Below are 15,499 nucleotides of genomic sequence, written 5' to 3' on the forward strand. Positions count from 1 at the left end.
TGCATGATGATACACACTCACACAATTCCCCATAACCATTTCAAACATTAAAAGAACTGCAAATAAATTGAGGACAGCATCTCCTCTCCAAGATTAATTTTAGATTTTAGCATTTGATTATTGCTGCACTTTTTCTGAAATCTAGGTTTCTGTAAACTGTTATATGCAAACTATAAAACCAAATTTTTTGGAAAAGGGGGTCTTTTTGCTTTACTTTAAAGGGGTTGATGGTTTTGTAATTTCTTTATAATACAGAAAAAGTGCATTTTGAATTGAATTAACATATACACACCTAAAACAAAATTTAAAGAAACTAAAAGAAGTAGTGGGCTGTTTAAGACCATTTATTATGCTGAAAAACACATGTTAAGACAACAAGTAATAAAAACATCTCCAGTGTTACAGATGTGTAAAAATGTACAAAATTATTTTTGCAAGTTTCAGCTCTTCCATTTATTATGTGATGTATATATATATAAAACTATTAATACAAAAAAAAAGGAAATGAAAAAGTACTAAAACAGCCCATTATATGGATGGGGAATTAAAAAAAGAAAAAGAAAAGATGAGCCGATTCTGTCCCCTAGCGTTGGTGTCCTGATCTGGTATCTGATTCAGGAACGAGGAGAAGTCCCCGCCTCCGACTTGCCTGCATCACTACTTTCGCTCACTTGCTTCATCACCATTTCCCGGGCAATACACGTCACCTGCCCATTGGTCACACTCACCACCCCTGACCTGCAGAGAGCCATCAGATTAAGGGATTTAGAATTAAGGAACTGAGAATTCAAAATATCGCCCCTTATCATAAAATCTAAAATGTGCAACTGCATCTGCAATTAAGTGTGCATCAGCACTTGGCAAGGCCTTCGTGCTACATGCGCCAACTCGGGTGAAACTCAATCCAGTGACTCACTTCTTCTGAGCCTCCTCAGTAAGAGTTCCCATCCCAGGCTGGTTCTGCTTCCCAAAGAAGAAACTGGACCACCAATGACCCGAATCCTGTTTGGGCAGACCTAAAGCACAATTAAAAAACAGGTCAGAACAAGCAAAGCACCACCAGTCTAATATTCCAACGGATTTAGTATACAATGATGTAGGCACAATCACTGTTAAAGAGTCTCTAAACAAAGACATGTAGGCCGATGCATGCATGCAGTCAGGAAAAGGTAACAGCGCAATCCAAGATGACTAAGCAACAGTCCTTTTTCACTGATTTCCTTGACAGCAAATTACTCTTGAGGCAATCAGACAAGTATCTATTTCAACAGAGCTGTGATTAAAGATTCAAACTGTGCAAATCCTGTTGCACAATGTGTAAATGTCTTACTGTCAAAACCATTGCAATGAAGTATTAATTAAGGTGGGGGGTTGAAAAGAGACAGAAATGAAAGGTAATTCACCTGGGTGATGTGGAATAACCTCCCCACTGTACTCTGAACTGCCACACGAGCTGTTACTGGATGTAGAGCCAATGCGCCCTGAAAAAAAAAAAACAGTCTTAGAAGGCAAATTCTCTTAATAGCATCAACTATTAATGGTTGCATACAACTATAACAGTAAAACACTTGCAAAGGCAACTTACTTCTGTAGTAGTCGTGAGTAGCAACTAGGGAACCACTAGCTGGGATGGCTGCCATTTTACAGACGTGTATAAACAGTGACTTCGATGGAAACCCTGAGAAAAGACATTTGGTCAGACATGAGTGATTCTGTGGTAAATATTACAAACTAGATATTAACTTCTCATCTTCGACCTGAGAATGGATTTGAATGAATACAGACTCAATGAAAGCATTTAAAAGATTTAATCTCTCACAACATGGTTTTGGTGTCACATTGGTATCGTAAATGATAGTCATTATACAGTTTAGTGCCAAACAAGAAGACTAACTAAACTGACATTTTGACACTTGAGACCTTCGTCACAAAAAAGGCTATGTTTTCAGAAGGCTATGTTACACGAGGATGTTACAGTAACGGTAATCCCACTGAAATTACAGCAACTGTGTTCACAAAACAAACATGTTTGTCTCAAAAGTGAGCAAAAAATGCATTGTTACAGATAAACGACTCCAATAGTGTTAGATTAAATTAATTATTCTCAGACTCTCCTACCCAAACAATGACCACCCTTTAAAATATGAGGCGTAAACCACAAGCTCACCTTCCTGTGCCGCTCGTGCTGATGTTGTTTAAAGCACCCTGCTCAAATCAGTCGGAGGCTTTGGGGGAAAACGCTAGGCGACGGGGCCCATTTGAAAAAGTTTGGATGGATAAGACCCTCCACGTCCGGAAATGTCTAACTTAACGTTACCGCAGCGCTGCTGTATTTTTAACAAAAACAACTCGTTCACTTACATTTATACCGAGAGATGACGTCGACGAGAACCACTGGTGACGGAGGCGTGGCCTTTCGATCCTCTATAAAATCGTCTTCGTGGAACCGGATCAAACCAGCGACAGCCAGGACAAAACGGCTCGTGCGTTAAACAGGCGTAAGGCTGATACTAAACGGGGCAACTTTGGGCACTGTCAACGTTGGTCGTTGTTAACGGCCAATCAGGTTAGATATAGGGCCCACGACCGATTAAATAGTACTCAGATCGAAATTTGTTACCCATTCTCACTGGTATGGTGATACTTCGGGTTTAGACTTTAATGTGTTACAGCTTCAAACACTTCCCTGGTGGTCTAGTGGTTAGGATTCGGCGCTCTCACCGCCGCGGCCCGGGTTCGATTCCCGGTCAGGGAATGACAGTTTTTGTGAGGTTTCTCAACTGTACACCTATCATTCATAACAAGACAACACAGTAAACGCGTATTTTTAACATTGAGTATTTGCCGTTATTCAAAATCTGCGTTTTATGAATAAAGCCGTTTGCCTACCGATGAACTGAGGACTGATATTTGCTTTTTAGCCATAAAGGACAATTTGGGCAACACAAACAACAAGGAATAATATAAGATTAATAGTTTTATTCTTTGTTTCTTCACTGGTGTTCATACATATATATTATATATACCGTATTGAGCTTGGGTGGGTCAGAGAAAAATAAATAGAGTTTCTAATTACTAGCTAATTAAAATGGTAAAAGAAATCTGAAAAAAAAAAAAAAAAACATCACGTTACGGCAGGTTATTAAAAAGTCTATTATAAAGTGTTTACTATAAAATCAAGCTTTTGACGCCTGGGCTGGTTGAAAGACAATCCAAAGGGCCAAACTTGATCGAAGGCCCTGGATCAAAAGGAAATGTTACATTTTATCCAACTATATGTTTACTAATCAAATTCATACTCTCTCTATACATTTCAATGCAAAAATAAAACAAATGCTAAAACACAGAAAAGTCTCAAGATTAATGGCATGTTAGCGTCCTAAGTGCAAAGAGCACGTCTTCTCCAGTGCGTGCTGTACTGCCACCTCCTGGCAGATTGATGTCACTAACATTATGAAAGGAAGAGCAAAGAACAAACCAGAAGCCACTTGAACGAATGCTTTATTGATATAGAAATAACTGACAAAAATAAATGAAGCATAACACCACTGTTGTTGTTGTTAAACAAAACAATCTGTGCCTTTAAATCTGAACAGCTAGACAGAGAACTCAAATTTAAAGCTATATGGTGCCTAACTAAACAAGCTCCCAAAAATGACTACTCAAAACAATAAGAAAAAAACTCTTTCCCTCTGAACGTTCATGATCTTACGTCATCCTTTCACCGTTTGCAGAACTACACGTGTATCCACATAATTCTATGGCGTTTTACACATGGCTTAGTTGGCATCTCATCATCTGCATCTGTCCAATGTGTGGAATCCCTTGCATCTCAAACAATGAGGCATGTAATTATTGTGTAATATACTGAAACAAGGCCACCCACTGACACCCATGTAAGTGAATAAAACATCAGGATAGAACAGATCAAAATTAAGCAAAATAAAAGATTACATTTACTAATAATGAAATAGATTCCAATATCTTTCAGGTAAAAAGTGACTGTGCTACCATACAGACTACACTAGCGTTCACGTCTGTTGGGAGAAATCAACAAATGCCTCTAACAAAAGAAATTTAACTGACTAAGCAGGACCTACTCGCCATTTGACATTTTGTGTCAGTGAGAGTAACTTCATTTTTAGTTCTTAAAATTGAACAGTGATCTCTGTGATGTGAGTCTGTGTGTGTGAGAAACATTCTGGCATCAAAAGGTGTATGGCATCTGGTGCACACAGCATGGCACAAAGCAAAGGCAAGAGATTCCCGACAAACACAGCATAAATAAAACATTCCCATCAGTGAAAAAAGAAGAGAGCAAGAAAAGGCAAAGGTTAAAAAAAGAAAAAGCAAAAAACAAGTTAATGTGACTTTTTTGCCAGTGAAGCAATAGAGAGTGAGTGTGTAAGGTCAGACATTCACCAGGTGTACAGCAAAGCATCGCTTCACATCGTACTGAGAGTAAAAAAACAACTCAACTGAATGCTCAGCAGCATAGAAACCAGCAGCAAGTTTCTTTTCTTTACTGGTCTAAAGTCCTCTCCCCTTGAGATTGAAATGTTTCTTCTCGGTGTATTTTGTACCCCTCTGCCGCTTGATGAATGCTGCTAGGCAGTACTGTTTATATAGTTATTTGTATTCCATTATAGTCATATATAGATAAAAGTTATGTAAAAACATTATGCAAAGCAGTGTAAAATAGTTTCTAATACAAAATGATTAATCATTTTCTTCTTTTGTACAACTTGTGATGATTTCATGATAACAGAATCTGTACTACGTGTGTGTTTTCAGTGAGATGAGCAAGCACATGCTAGCAGTAGGTGAGGGGTTGTCAAAGGAAGGAGGGATGAAAGAATTCAGAGAGAGAGAGAGAGAAGGGGAGAACGGAAGTGTGGGTGTAGTCAGGATTCACAAAGAATGAGATGAGTGTTTAAATCAAGAGGGTGGGCTCAGAACGGAGCGTTGTCCTGCACCGGGTTGGACTCGTTCGGAGAGTGGGCACTTTCACCATTAGCTTTGCCTCCAACCACCTTATACTGAGACACACAAACAGAAGAACCATTCAGAGACACGCAGGACACCGAGTGTGCAAGATAAGGGACAAATCGTTTTAAGATCAAGTTTAAAAAGCATGTGTCAATGCTCTACACAGCATAGTCATGTCGGTGTAATATGGTTTTGTAACACTTTTATATCCTTTTTTTAACAAACGTTTACATTTAACGGCTCAAAATCATGTATTTTTAAAATTATAATTTCTTTTTGAAAAAGTCATTCAGTTTTTGAGGAGAAAATTGGCCTTGAGGGACTTCAAGGGCCCTCTTTACAACACTGATGATAATAATAAGAAATATTTCTTGAACACCAAATCAGCACGACAGAATGATTTCTGAAGGATCATGTGACACTGGACTGGAGAAATGATGCTGAAAATACAGCTTTGTCAGCACAGGAATAAATGACACTTTAAAACATACTAAAATACAAAAAAAAAGTCATTTGTCCCCCACAATATTACAATTTACTATGTTTTTTGATGAAATAAATGCAGCCTTGTTGAGTATATGAGACCCATTTCAAAAATCATCATCTTGTATGTGATATAATTTCTGGTTTTATGTTTCTGCACGATGGTTGGACTGCTTGCCTTTGAGCTGATGGACAAATGTACTCGTTTTTGTCAATATTTGAAATATGTCAAATGTATTTCTGAATAAATGAACAGATCTGCCAGAAATGAGCATTGTGTATTTGACCCAGTTTCAAAAGTGAAGCCTTACCTTGATGTTTTCAACTTTGTCCTCAAATGATTTGAAGGTTTGAGAGTTCCTGTTTAACGAAACACACATTAATCCCAGAGTTCATAGCGGAAGAAACATTACAATCAATTAGACATGCGCAAGTGGAGTTAGTAAAGTAACTGGCTGATAAAAGGTTAAAAATAAATATTTTATTTATGATATTTTATTGTCTAATGAATCCGAAACGGTTTAAATCGAGGGGCAGTGGTTTACCCTAGTACTTTACCTCATAGTCGGCATACTTATTGAATGGCGAATGGAGTAGTTGCTACTTCGAAAGCATTAAAAGGAGAAAAAGTTGTGTGTGTTAGCAAGCAAACAGGACAGCACGCAAAGCAGAGAGATCAGCTGGAGTACACCACACAAAGACTGCTAGCATGTCTGTGACATTTACCGCTCAAACTTCTGATCTTTAACAATCACATGTTCACACGTGATATAGCACCGTAATCATGCAAAAGCAGGTACCAATCAAAATTAGCAGGGTTTTGGAGCTAAAATAACATTCAAATCAATATTACATTCAAATTATAATTAAAAGCTTTTTTTTATTATTAAATGGGCTTGGTGTTACAAACAGAGCTCTATGTAAAGTGTAAATTCTTTGATGACATTAATCAGTCTTACCCAATAGAGAATGGAAGAGCTCTGTAAGGGCAGCGTTTCGAAAGAAAGGGGAATACAAAAGCTGTCAGGTTGGGTGTTACGCATGACCAAAAGCAAGCAGGAAGAACAAATGATGAGAATTATTGTTCTGATATTGAGAGATACAGGGAACAGCCAAGTGAACCAAAAAACAATCAAATTCATGTATGATGGATAGATGTTAATGACTGAAAGTGACAGTATATGCAGTAAAGTGAATCAGGAGCCAGGAAAAGAGGTTAGGGAGAGCTTCTGTTCATCATATGAGGAGTAAAACAGTCGGTTACAGTTTAATACAGCTGACTGTGGTCCCACTGCATTAACACTCATTATGGATAATAATGGCTTCATAGATGATGATGAATGGCTGCAGGATATGACACATGCAAAAGAGTGGATCCATAACCAAGGAGAGAAGGGACCGAGGGAACGCAGGCATGAAGGCTTTGTTCACACTGTATTCAAATCCAATTCAGTTTCATGTCCAATCTTTTGTCTGCATTGTGATTTCATATGGATGCTGTTTGAATTGTAAATTTCTTTCTTTTTCTGTATAAAAAATCAATGATTTTGAGTAGGATTTTTGCCGTCTGTCTAAACAAAGCCAAAGATAGAATGAATAAAATCAAAGGGATGGGATGGAGATCCAATATAAGTGTGTAAACTGCCACATACACACACATAAATGCAGCTTAAGATAAATCATGAACTGTTTGGACACAACAGAACTGAACTGCTTAGTAAGACAAAACACGTGGACGTTAACCAGGAACAGTGTGTTAGTCTTAATTCATATTACCCAAGAAAAATGGTAAATTAAAAACATTTGCAAGTTAAAAGAAAGGATGTGAATCTAAGTGACTGCAGGGTCACATTGTTATTTGTAAATGGAAGAAAGAAAAGAGAGAGTACTACATTTTGACTTGTACATTACCTCATGTCTCCCAGCTTCCTGCTGATGGCCGTGCCAACGGTGGAGAGGGCGGCTGAGGTCTTCTGTCCGGCCTGAGACAGCGTTTCCTGAGTCTTTTTATACCTGTAAGAGGAGGAACGCAGAGAGAAGAGGATGTGGGGAGAGAAAGAGAGAGAAAGATTTTAAAAATCACATGGAACTCTTTAATGTCCCTAAACTTCAGATAACAAACACCAGTCAGACACCCTTAAAGTCAACAGAAATGTTGTTTGCCGTTTCACTGGATATCAAATGAGAAAGAAATGCTCTTGATATACACCACCATTCAAAAGTTTAGAGTAAGATTCTGTTTTATAAAGAAACCGACACATTTATTCAGAAAGGACACACTACATTAAGTAAAACTGATTAAAAAAAAAATGTTATGGTAATAATGTTACAAAAGATTTCTATATAAAATTATTGCGGGTCTGTTGAACTTTCTATCCAAAGAATCATGAAAAAATACAGTTTCCATACACATTAAGCAAAACTGATTTCAACACTGATAATCATTTTTAATGTTTCTTGAGTAGCAAATCAGCATATTAGAATGATTTCTGAATGATCATGTGACTGAAGACTGGAGAAATGATGCTGCTTTGCCATCACATTAATATATTACATTTTAAAATATATGAAAGTATGAACGTTTTATCAAATTCCAGTTTTAAATTGTAATAATATTTCACAATATAACAGTATTTTCAAATAAATGCAACCTTGATAAGCATAATAAACAAACAAAACAAAAAAAGTACAGATTCCAAACTTGCAATTGCAATTCACAATTCTCATAACGCAATATATGATTGCATTATCTAATAACCCGGCAAGCAAAAATCCAGAGCATGTCAAGCCACCCTAAAACAATCTTTTAGCCCTTCATGACCTTAACATAGCAGAACACATCCTTTAAAATACACACAATGAATGTAAAGAATGACGTAACTCACACTTCAGAGCTGGAAATGTCATCCAGAGTTGCAGAAGCTGAAAGATATCTACAGTACAAACGAACAGGGTAATACATTCAGATCTCCACGCTCACAATCACAACGTGCTAGAATAAACACACACACAGCGCATTTCATTTTTACATTTGTGATTGTACACTTACGCTGCCTCACAAACAACACAAGCGCTAGTAAAATGCACAGCCAGAGAAAAAAACAACACCAGTTTATTTGACATCCTTCTTAAACACACAAACTCTTGGGGTTTAACTTGAGAAACTTGTGTGCTTGAATAAGATGTGTGAGCATACTGGAGCTTTCAAGCACAAGAAGTCACAGTCAGCAAATCTTGAAAGTCAAAAAGACATTACAAACCACCTTAGTTATTGGGAAACAAGTAGCATGGTTTAAGTGCAGAGGATATTGCAAAGTGGATCTGGATGTAATATTCATGGCTATAACAAGTGCACAAAGGAAGCATTAATTGGCCTGCACTGTTGCAGACGTGGCATTCATTCATCTGAACCGGACAAGGCTTTCCTTACACAAACATATGCCCTCTCTGTAGAGGTTTCTGTCTGAATGGGATTCCAGCAGTGTGTGTAAAGAGGGAAGTGAGAGACCTCTCACACGCTCGTGATAACCAGCAGCCTGTCTGACAGGATTATGAACCCGCAAATACATCAGGACTGCAGCTAAATATCATGGGACCAGGGGAAAACCACAGAGGACCTTAGCAACTTTAGTCTCATCACAGGACACGATTGTAAATAAGCAAATAGCAGCAGCTTCAACAGTTAGTAGTAGCAAAGAACCTGTTTGATATGAAGTTTTATTATAATTAGAGCAACCTAATGTGCCGCCTTTGTTCAATATTTTATAAAAGTACATAATACACTACTATTCAAAAGTTTGTGGACAGTATGATTTTTTTTTTTTAAAGAAATGAATACTTTTATTTAGCAAGGACATATTAATATTTTCAAAGTGACAGCAATGACTTATATTAATCCAATAATTCTGAAAATATTATGAACCAACATTAAAATACAGTAATCTTAAGCAGCACAACTGTTTTTAATATCGATAATAATAAGAAATGTTTTTTTTTTCAGAATCAAATAAGCTTATTAGAATGACAGAACTACTACTTGCATGGGTGGACAAAGAAAAGAGAAAGAGTCCAAAATATATGATGAGACATGATTCAGTATTTCAGACGCCCACTTTAACTAAAAAGCAAAATAACTCTAGCCTTCATCACGTGACAATTAAGATCCAGTTTTCTTCTATAAACAGCCTTTGTCTTTCAGTACTATGTAAAGTGTCAGTTAGTAGTGTGGAGAATTATTGGGGCATATAAACATGTACAGCAGGTTAGAGTCAATGCTACAGACCAGATCATAGCATTTCAAAAACCATCAATCTCTGTTTGAGAGACAGGTTTTAGTTATTTGTGTTAGGCTGTATTTGATATGGATTTGTTAGGTCTCCTTCTGAAACACGCTGGATTCAGGTGTTTGAATGCTCCTCATTGACAGGTCGAGGGTAGGTGAGAGGAGTGCATGCATTCACTGCAAATACATGCCGATGTGGTCAAACACTCACATATCACATCCTGTAACCTTCTCATTCCACAGGCCCAGCTTCTCTGACACCGCCACATAGCTAAAAAACACAAATGTGACTATGTGCTGCATAGAGCAGAGCAGAATGGCACGGTGTTACTGATGACTCTCTCTCTGACTGACTACAAACCAATAACTCCACGGACTAAAGAACTGACAGACTAAAAGATTGGCTAGGCTAATAACTGGCTATTATTCTGCTATATTTGGCCATATTGAGTTGCCAGGGGCTAATTTTAATATATTTGAGTAGATACTGTGCAAAATAAGTACTCACATTCATGTATAAATGTTATGGACAACGGACATCTTATTAACTGTATGGATACTTTTCAAGTTGTAATTTTTGTTGGCATTAAAACACACACACACACACACACGCACACACACACACGCACACTATTTAATACTGTGGCAAGGGAGTTTATAATACATGGCTGAGGTAGTGATAGTAAATGTTATATATTTCTCTCTTCCGGCTGCCAGAATCATGTAAATGCATCATATTATTCCTTTTGTTGGAAATAGGTTATCTTGGATTTCTTTTTTAAATTTTGCTATCGGAGCACAAATTGTATTTGCAGTAGACTCATATTTACCTATAAATTTACCCATCTCTGTAAACTCCAGAAATTATAAAAAAGGGGCAATTATTGGCCACCCTCTAAAATACTGTCAGTAAATGTCTAGTAAATGTAAAAACCAGGGCTGGATCCTACAAAAAACAGGCCCTTTATTCTAAACTACTGACAGGTTGATTAAACTCATTAAAGGCTTTTAAGAGGTCAAGGTACCGACCAGGAACATCTCAGAAAAGCCCTGTAAAATACTACACACAGTTTTTCCATCTACAGAATCAAAAACATCAAACATCTGTTGTGTGTCTAAGATCTTGAGTCACACTCAAATCAATGGCCATGAGCTCCAGCTTGGAACACAATAAATGGTGGTGATTCATGTCAGAGTCGACTGCAATCCTCCCACAGAAACCTTTGAAACCAGACTGCCATTGTTCAACTGATGAAACCATTAAACTGAAGGACTTTCAGCTGACGCCATAGATGCCCATCTATGATATACACAGAAAACAACGGTCATCTCCGCTGCCTGAACAGGCACTCAAAAGCTTTTTCTAATGCTATCATTTGGTAATGTACAATCCTGCAAAAAATGCAATTGGACACCTGCGACTCTTTTATTTTTAGGGAGATTTCCAGCAGCATAAAGAGAGAGGAATGTGTGTGAGCTGGAGGAGAGCACATTGAAGCTGGTTAGTTTGAAATTAATTCCTCCACTGATGGAACCAGCTTGCATCTGCCATCATGCAGAGTCATTACCCGTTGGCCACTTCAACAAACCCTTTCAGTTCGAAATTTTGAATTATGTCAAATCACTGTCATTCCTGCAGGGTCTGTGAAAGAGGTTAAGGGTTCGACTTTGCATATGGCAACCCAGAAGACAGAACCTGTTACCTCCGGGGTTTGAGTAAGCAGGACATGTAAAGGAAGGCATCCTTACGCGTTTGAGGTCTGGACGTCCTGCCAGCTTTTGGTGATGTTCTGTTTGAGCTCGGTCAGGGGGCTCAGGCCCAGTTTACGCTTCAGCTCCGATGCATGGCGCTCTTTAGCCGAAAGCACCTGTCTCAAGGTTTGGATCTCCTCCTCAACCTAAAAGGAGGATGTGACAATTTGTTTTAAAGAATAAACAATAACATGACTGTATGTGTTACTTTGATTTATAATGAATCACACTGATTTAACAATTAAACAGCCCTAATCTGAAGACTCCCTGGTCATGCAGTGGCTGTAGGGGTTTACCTTGGTGAGCTCCAGTCTCAGTTCCTCGGCCTCCTCCTCTGTCAGACCCGGAGGGAGAGTCCCGGGACTCACAGCGGTCGCCCCCGTCTCTTCCGGCATCTCTGAGAGCGAGTCAGAGCCCAGGCCTTTATGTGGAGAGTTCAGATTGATGTCTGGAAGGATGAGAATGACATATGTTAAAGATGAAGTGCATCATTTCTGTGACATTAAACAGAAAAAAACAAAAACAAAAAACATTTAGTGCAAAAAGTGAGACGTTTTTGCTTAAAACATATTATACGAATAAACAATACAAATAAATTGATGTCTTGAAGTTAATTTAAAAACACACCACAGAAAAATTATTTGAGTAAAGAAATTGCACTGTAACTAACATGTATTAGTTTTGAGAGCATACACTGACAAAATTCCCTTATAGCAGATATTTTAAAATTGTACATTTTATGGAAAATTAAACCAAAATATTGATGGCTCATCCTGTCCTACAAAGATCTTTGACCAATCAAATACTCTCTAAAATGATAATGCCCCGTCCTAATACCACCTGCAAGTAGCAATGATTTATCAATGTGACACAACTAAAGCTTATTGGCTATATTCTAATCCTTTGATTTGTCCACCCAGACTTAACTTTTCCATTGTAAATTCATCACCACAGCTTAAATTATATTATAATATTTATGTAATTTATCCTGTCACCATGAACTTATGATCACTCTTCACACAAGCATTTTTTCTAACTTGCAATCAGACATAAAAGCATAAGCAGCAGAAAACAAGGCTGAATCCAGCTTCTTTTCCTATTTATTGACGTTATCCGTTCCACATTAAAAATGCGATGCTTCCCCATTTGTTGCTTCTTATTCACGATTAACTTAAGGACCCTGTGGTTTTTCTGTTTGTGTGTGTGTGTGGGGGGGGGGGGGGGTTTCTAACGTTTTTTAATGTTATTTAAATGTTAGAATTATGTCACCTATAGATGCAACAAATGCCATAGGTTTTATTGTTTTTGTCTTGCGTGCCGGGACACATGTCATCATAGTATGGTATGGAGAGTAACATTTCCATCACACTCTCGAGGTATTCAGCCAATCACAACACACTTGATAGCTGGCCAATCAGAGCACACCTCACTTTTCAGAACTATGAGCTTTGTACAAATTTACACGTTTCAGAAAGGCAGGGCATAGAAGAGAAAAAATAATGTACAGTGTGTGGAAAATAAATAGATTTTTTTTATCTTAAACTGCATAAACACATTTCATTACACCAAATACACACACAAATATTTTTAGCAATGTCATACGACTCCTTTAATGAATCAACAGAATTAAAAAATAATAATAATTCAAACAACTGTTACAAATGTCAACATCCCAAGGTAACTAGAGATGATGCCAGCTCCAGCTTGGATCCTCGAATGAAGACTTCACATGACCCAACACCTTTGAATAGATGACACCTACCCCTCCAAGGACTCCAGAACATCAACTCTGGATGATTATACTAAATGATCAAGTTGTCAATGCTTTAAAATGCACGTTCATTTTGCTTAACTGCATATATGATATTAGTAAACACTGTCATTTGTTGCATCTTCCAACTGTGCTTTCTGATATCATCTCATAAAAGAGTACTGTGGTGTTGTAACATAAAACATGCATTTTCTGTAAAGCTGCTTTGAAACAACATTTAATGTGAAAAGTATTATATAAATAAATATTAACTAAATTGAATTGAATTTATAGAGTCATTGCATTGTTGATTACTATACTGTACCGTAAAGTCATGGACACAGACAACAGTTAGAAGAGCCTTGGCAGTATTGGGCCGATTGGAGGCGCTATCTCTCACCTGACTTTCAGGGTGCGTTAAAGGTCACACTGGGGGCTTATTCTCAAGGCATTAGGCTGTCACCATGTAAAATTATAGACATTTTGAATGTAGCATTTTTAAGATATGGACCCATAAATTTGGCAGATCCGACAATACAGTAACATCAGAACATTGCATTATTGGCCCGATTGGAGGCGCTAAATCTCAGCTGCATTTGAGGGCGAGTTAAAAGTTATAGTAGGGCTTTATTGGTATATAACACATAGTGTATTGTTCTTATATTTAGCGTTTATATATTTGTTTTTCAGCCATTCAATACACAAGTGTGTACAATTCAAAGGTTTGATCAAACAGCGCTCGACAGCGAGGTCACGTGGGTCTGACCTATATTAATGAGACATGTCATCTGCCCCTAAACTGCCTCTTTAAATACCATCACATTATGCGTCACAACAGATAAAAGAGCAGTGGTGTCTTTACTAATAGTTTAATGATAATATCCCAAATCCATGTTGAATATCGCCACGCCACAAGCGCACACGTCAAACAGAGAGAAAGGGAACAATTATTTCCAAAATATCAACTATGATTTCGATGTGAATCAAATGATTGTAATGCAAACACCTGCACTCAGCCTCGATGTTTTTTATTATGCATCAGAAGTAACCCGATCTCCCCTTCACCAGGACACATTCAGCCATCCAGAGATAACGCTATTGAGAGTGAGGAGTCACGTGCCGATTTGGGTTGATTTGGCTCTACATACATTACGCCGTAAACGTGTAAGCGGTTATTGTATCGATCCAGTGTGTCGTGTCTGATTGAATTGTTTTTGTTTACCTTGATTGGCGGAATCCATGTCGTCCGTGTAGATCTTCACAATGTTGTCTTGACAGTTTCGTAATTCGGAGAAATAAAGCTCTGCGATGCGTAAAGGCGTGTCTTCCCTCTAGTTACTATCAAAGCATCCAAAAGCGCTTGACAAGCCAACAGAAGATGCCGAGCGATCAGCCAGCTCAGCTTGAAGAGCTGCCCAAGTGCGCTCTCTTTCCGGCGCCCTCGGATGACGTCAACAACACAGCTGAAAAACAACATCTTTGGCCCAGGCTGTTTTAGGCAAATCTAGCCGATCAGCTGAAACTGAATACTAGAAACTGAAAGCATTAAACTGTTGTAATACTGTTACACTTTATACCCAGCTAACAGCAGACCTAGATTCATTCATCAAATCATACGACGATTCTTTAGTTTATTTCTATAATATAGCCTTGACCGATGTGCGATTAGTGAACGGATTTATTTTTTTGTCAAATCTCTTCAGAGATGCATTTTTAAAGATGAAAGATTTATAATAAATGAAGGGGTGAATAGGCCTACTCTAAATTAAATCAGTATGACACTATGACTCGATAATGTCTTTATAAGAATTGTAATTAAACTTAAAAAAATAATAATAATTGAAAAATGATTGAAAAACTAAAATTCAAACTCTAAGCCCCGGCCCCCGCGGCTGCATGATGTTGTGAACGCGCAGTGCAGCTGTAGAGAGAAGCTACGACAATTGATTGCTTGGATCTTGTGTTTTATGATCATATGTAGGTCCCCATTTATAAACTCGTTAATAAGCATTAATATAAGGTGACCAGATTTCTGAAATGAAAACCAGGGACATTTCCTAGTTCAGTGGTCAAAATATCACTTGTCATTATCTACGATTTTATATACATTGGTGTTTGAGGCTCAAACTGAAAACTATTTTGTTCATTCAGACAATATAAAACAGCTAACCAATATATCAAAATGGACATATATACACACACACACGCGCGCGCGCACAGCGAGAGAGAGAGAGATGATGATG

The 15,499-nt window shown here is 37.8% G+C and overlaps 2 protein-coding genes and 1 non-coding gene across 16 annotated transcripts; 1 reads left to right on the top strand and 2 right to left on the bottom strand.

Moving 5' to 3' along the window:
* Positions 1 to 323: 323 nt before the first annotated feature.
* Positions 324 to 2,372, bottom strand: LOC113094685 (pancreatic progenitor cell differentiation and proliferation factor B-like). Its single transcript, XM_026260291.1, has 5 exons — positions 2,168 to 2,372; positions 1,586 to 1,678; positions 1,404 to 1,481; positions 917 to 1,016; positions 324 to 738 (listed from the first exon to the last, which is right to left on the bottom strand). The coding sequence occupies exons 2-5, from the start codon at positions 1,638 to 1,640 to the stop codon at positions 615 to 617; spliced, it is 357 nt and encodes a 118-aa protein (XP_026116076.1). The 5' UTR covers positions 1,641 to 1,678; positions 2,168 to 2,372; the 3' UTR covers positions 324 to 614.
* A 311-nt stretch (positions 2,373 to 2,683) lies between these two features.
* On the top strand, positions 2,684 to 2,755 carry trnae-cuc (transfer RNA glutamic acid (anticodon CUC)). The gene has a single exon. It is a non-coding gene; the product is annotated as a tRNA-Glu (tRNA).
* A 728-nt stretch (positions 2,756 to 3,483) lies between these two features.
* Positions 3,484 to 14,711, bottom strand: LOC113094683 (tumor protein D54-like). 14 transcript variants are annotated; one of them, XM_026260276.1, is made up of 10 exons: positions 14,479 to 14,711; positions 11,803 to 11,954; positions 11,504 to 11,652; positions 9,966 to 10,025; positions 8,358 to 8,405; positions 7,384 to 7,485; positions 6,432 to 6,452; positions 6,031 to 6,072; positions 5,784 to 5,832; positions 3,484 to 5,039 (listed from the first exon to the last, which is right to left on the bottom strand). In XM_026260276.1, exons 1-10 carry the CDS (start codon positions 14,495 to 14,497, stop codon positions 4,953 to 4,955), a joined length of 729 nt encoding a protein of 242 aa, XP_026116061.1. In that variant the 5' UTR covers positions 14,498 to 14,711; the 3' UTR covers positions 3,484 to 4,952. The 14 variants fall into 14 exon arrangements, with proteins under 14 accessions (XP_026116061.1, XP_026116060.1, XP_026116066.1 ...); XM_026260275.1 differs by having other exon boundaries at positions 6,031 to 6,075; XM_026260281.1 differs by lacking the exon at positions 9,966 to 10,025.
* Positions 14,712 to 15,499: the final 788 nt, after the last annotated feature.

The sequence above is a fragment of the Carassius auratus genome, unplaced genomic scaffold (genome assembly GCF_003368295.1).
Source record: "Carassius auratus strain Wakin unplaced genomic scaffold, ASM336829v1 scaf_tig00215416, whole genome shotgun sequence".
NCBI classification, from domain to species: Eukaryota; Metazoa; Chordata; class Actinopteri; order Cypriniformes; family Cyprinidae; genus Carassius; species Carassius auratus.